General features: G+C 46.3%; 1 protein-coding gene and 1 long non-coding RNA gene across 3 annotated transcripts in view; both read left to right on the plus strand.

Annotated features, from left to right (window-relative positions):
• Positions 1 to 1,394, plus strand: part of vamp4 (vesicle-associated membrane protein 4) — a 50,506-nt gene extending 49,112 nt beyond the window's left edge. For both annotated transcript variants that reach the window (XM_063200449.1, XM_063200448.1), the window contains exon 8: positions 380 to 1,394. In XM_063200449.1, coding sequence (XP_063056519.1) covers positions 380 to 405 — 26 coding nt within the window. In that variant the 3' untranslated portion in view covers positions 406 to 1,394. The remainder of the gene's footprint in view (positions 1 to 379) is intronic.
• Positions 1,395 to 2,297: 903 nt separating this feature from the next.
• Positions 2,298 to 3,833, plus strand: LOC134450134 (uncharacterized). Its single transcript, XR_010035008.1, has 2 exons — positions 2,298 to 2,479; positions 2,843 to 3,833. It is a non-coding gene; the product is annotated as an uncharacterized LOC134450134 (long non-coding RNA).
• Positions 3,834 to 4,272: the final 439 nt, after the last annotated feature.

Here is a 4,272-nt window from a genome sequence, read left to right on the forward strand (position 1 = left end):
CCTCTCCTCTCCTCCCCTCTCATCTCCTCTCCCCTCCTCTCTCCTCTCCTCTCCTCTCATCTCATCTCCTCTCCCCTCCTGTCTTCTCTCCTCTCCTCTCCTCTCATCTCCTCTCCTCTCATCTCCTCTCCTCTCCTCTCCTCTCCTCTCATCTCCTCTCCTCTCATCTCCTCTCCTCTCATCTCCTCTCTCCTCCTCTCCTCTCCTCTCATCTCCTCTCCCCTCCTCTCTCCTCTCCTCTCCCCTCCTCTCCTCTCCTCTCATCTCCTCTCCCCTCCTCTCTCCTCTCCTCTCATCTCATCTCATCTTCTCTCCTCTCCTCTCTCCTCTCCTCTCCTCTCCTCTCATCTTCTCTCCTCTCTCCTCTCCTCTCCTCTAGTTCCTGTGATCCTGAGGTATCGCTAGAGACTCCTGGAGGCTGTGGAGCCTGACGCAGCTCTTCCTCCTCCTCCTCTTCCTCTCTATTCCTCCTGTTCCTCTTCCTCCTCCTGCTGTCCTCCTCCTCCTCCTCATATCTCCTCCACCTACTCCTCTCTCCCTATTCCTCCTCTTCCTCCTGCTCCTTTTCCACCTCCTCCTCTTATCCCCTCCTCTTCCTCTCTATTCCTCCTCTTCCTCTTCCTCCTCCTCCTCTTCCTCCTTCTCTCCCCCTGGCCTCCTCCTCCTCCTCGTATCTCCTCCATCTACTCCTCTCCCCCTCTTCCTCCTCCTCCTCCTGCTGCTGCTGCCTGTTCTCATTCCTTCACACCAGCGCGGGGCGCTAGAGCGCTGCACCTGACCTGACCGCCGAGCCCCACCTGCTGCCCACCTGACGCCCTGCTGCCTCGGAACAGCCAGCCAGCGTAGGGTTGGGATGGACTGGGTTGGATGGGTTGGGTTGGGTTATGGTTGACTGGGCTGGGTTGGGTTGGGCTGGGTTATATTGGGCTCGACTGGTTTGGGTTGGGTTGGGTTATATTGGGTTGAAGGGGCCACATCCAGCAGTGTCTGTGTGTGTGTAATCCCTCTGTATACAAGAATGCATTTATTTAATCAGAACTTATCAGTAAACACACACACAAACACACACACGCACACACACACGCATGCATACATGCAAGGACATTCCGTATACAGCGCATGCGCACACACACATGCTCAAATATGCATCGTTACATTCGTACACATTCTTCCAGAACAACCGCTTACATTCACACAGCAGGTGATGCAACATTCACACAGCAGGTGATGCTTCACTCAACACATGCTGTACGTATGCCAGTGAGGTTAGACTGCCGTCTGCTGTCTGCTGTCCTCATCCAGGTGCTGTTTCTTCATTGTCGTGTTTTAACTTTGTCTATTCCAGGGCCCTATACTAAGAAACGCGGGTTTCAGGAGGAAACCAGGTGACGTTAAAAGGTAAATCATCTAATAGAAGAGCCTGGAATCCTCGTTTTCTCCATTTCTAAAGAACACGAGGACTACAGAATCTTCTTTTAGATGATTTACCTCTTTACTTCATCTGGTTTACTCCTGAACCGGCTTCTCAGTATACCCCTCTCTACCTGGTTTTTAACTATGTCTCCTGGACCAGATGGTTAACCGCAGAAATACACCAGCGGCGATCTGAGCGAGTCGCGCGACGGAAGTAATTGACTTTGTATTGAGTCGAGAGACAAAAGCGATTCTGGAGACTAGAGCGATTTGCGCGACGAGCGCGACAATTTGAAGTTGAAATCTTTTCAACTTTCTATGACGCGGTTCGGCGACAAGCCGCGACAGCCAATGACTGTATAGAGGTCAGTGACCACAGCCAATGGGAATGCTTGAATGCTTTGCCTTCTGCCTGTACGGACATACTCTAGTCTCCTCAATCTCTCGTATCGCTTGCTGCTACACTCTGTCGCTTGAATCGCGTCGCCGCTGGTGTATCTCTGCGGTTAGATAACGCCTCCAGCTAACGCGTTCACCATCTCACCACAGGCCAGGGACTCCAGAAACATCCTCACCAGAACTGTGAATCCATAGACCGCCATAGAAACCCCACCCCTTAAAGGGGTATGCCACTATTTTGGGGCTTAATACAGTTAAAATCGTTGGCCAGGGTTTATAAAGGTGGTAAAGTGTCTTATTTTTCATGTTAGCTAAGCTAGTGAAAGTCAATGGATCACTGTAGCATGCTACACGGATCCATTGACTTTCACTAGCTTAGCGGCATGCTGCCTCTTTTAACTTGCCTTAAAGCAAGACAACGACTTACATGAAAAATAAGACACTTTACCACCTTTATAAACCCTGGCCAACGATTTTAACTGTATTAAGCCCCAAAATAGTGGCATACCCCTTTAACGTTTACACCACTCAAGCACACATCACGTACAGTACAGTACGGTACAGTTCAGTGAAGTACAGCGCAGTACAGTATACTATAGTACAGCGCACTATGATGCATTACAATACACTGTACAGGACAGTACGGTCACACACAGCTTGCTTAAAGGTACACTGTGCAGGAAATGGTCAAAAAAGGTACTGCAACTATGCTGCTCATTGAAACTGGGCTGCCTATTGCCAAATTTGATCTTTACATGAAAGTTTACTCAGTAATAAACAAATATTTTCTAGTATGGTCCAAGTAGAGTCATTTTTGCAGCTAAAAATGGCTATTTTGGGAAATTCAAAATGGTGGACCATGGAGAAGATCCCCCTTTTCATGTATGAAAAGTGCAATTTTTCCAGTCATAATGAATACTTACAATTTGATGGTGGTGGTAAGTATTCATGAAAAAGGTAACATTAGTGAATGGGCAGCATGAATTCTGGAAATAAATAACTAAAAATCTCACACAGTGTCCCTTTAAAGGGGTGGGGTCTAGTGCTCTTCTCAAGACTGTAGTAGATGGAAATGCTCTCGTCTCTCCACCATGCAAGTTGTTTGTGTTTACCGTGGTAACGGCCCAAGGGGTAAACACTGTTCAGTAGTGCATTCATGTAACCTGCATTGTTTTGTGGAAAACACTTTACTTGGCGCCAGTTTCATGATCGTGTCATGACAGTGTCGTAAGGCAGTCATGGACATGTCATAAAATGATGTCAATGTCATAAACATTTTATGTGACATCGATTTATGGTAAAGACAGCCCAAACAATGGCAACTTTTCATCATCATAAAACGTGACATTGACATAATGCTCATGACTCTCCATGACTATGTCACAACACTGTCAGGACACTGTCGTGGCACGCATATGACGCTGGCGTCAAGTAAAGTGTTCCCTTTTTTTAAAGAGGCGCTAACATCTAGCTGGCTGTAGGAATGTGATATTATGAACTAAAGGGACGCGATATGAGCTATTGCTTTTTAAACTGCTGCTATGCCCATCTACACTTGGGGAATTAAAAGCTATGGCTATTATTATTATTATTATTGTTGTTATTATTATTATTATTTGTATTGCTTTATCAGTGTCAAATGAGGGAAGATGCAACCAACAGACATTTTTTTCTTTTCTTTTTTGTTAAGCAGCGCTTGATGGTGTGGTATTCTATTTGTGCAGTGCAATTGGTTTGGTTTGGACAGCTGTAACTTTTTTCTGTTCAAGTTTTGGGTTCACATCTGTATATTATGACTGACTGCCCTTTTTTTTTTCTTTTGCGTTATCTTCAGTGTTCCCATAATTTGTGTTTGTTTTGTAAAGTTGTCATTATCTGTATTTAATTTATTGTAAATATTTTTTAAGTTCCTGTAAATATTCACGACATAGACGATGACTCAGCAATGTACCATTGGCCGACTGTGAAGTAATGACCTTTGACCTTTCTTTGAAATAAAAAGTAATTTTAAAAGGGTTCAATATCGCCTTGTAATATGAAACACACACACACACACACACACACACACACACAGGCCCGCCAACAGGGGGGGGGGGGGGACAAAGGGGTGTGTCGTCCCAGGTCCTGGGAAATAGGGGGCCCAGAATTGGCTCCCCATTGCATTGGATGCACTGGGTAGGGGGCCCTTTCAGATGACTTTGTCCTGGGCCCAGCAAAAGCTGTCAGCAGCCTTGCACACACACACACACACACACCCCTCTCTTTTCAGTTCCATAGTTCGTTCTGTCTGGCTCTCTTCCTGGCTCTCTCTTTCTCTCTGTCTGTCGCACCCTCTCTCCCTCTCTCTCTCTTTCTCTCTCTCTCTCTCTCTCTCTCTCTCTCTCTCTCTCTCTCTGCAGCAATAATAGGCTTTTCATTTTACGTTCCACACTTTGTCTCCGTTTGAAGCTGGGCTTTGAT

Source organism: Engraulis encrasicolus, chromosome 6 (assembly GCF_034702125.1).
Source record: "Engraulis encrasicolus isolate BLACKSEA-1 chromosome 6, IST_EnEncr_1.0, whole genome shotgun sequence".
Taxonomy (NCBI): Eukaryota; Metazoa; Chordata; class Actinopteri; order Clupeiformes; family Engraulidae; genus Engraulis; species Engraulis encrasicolus.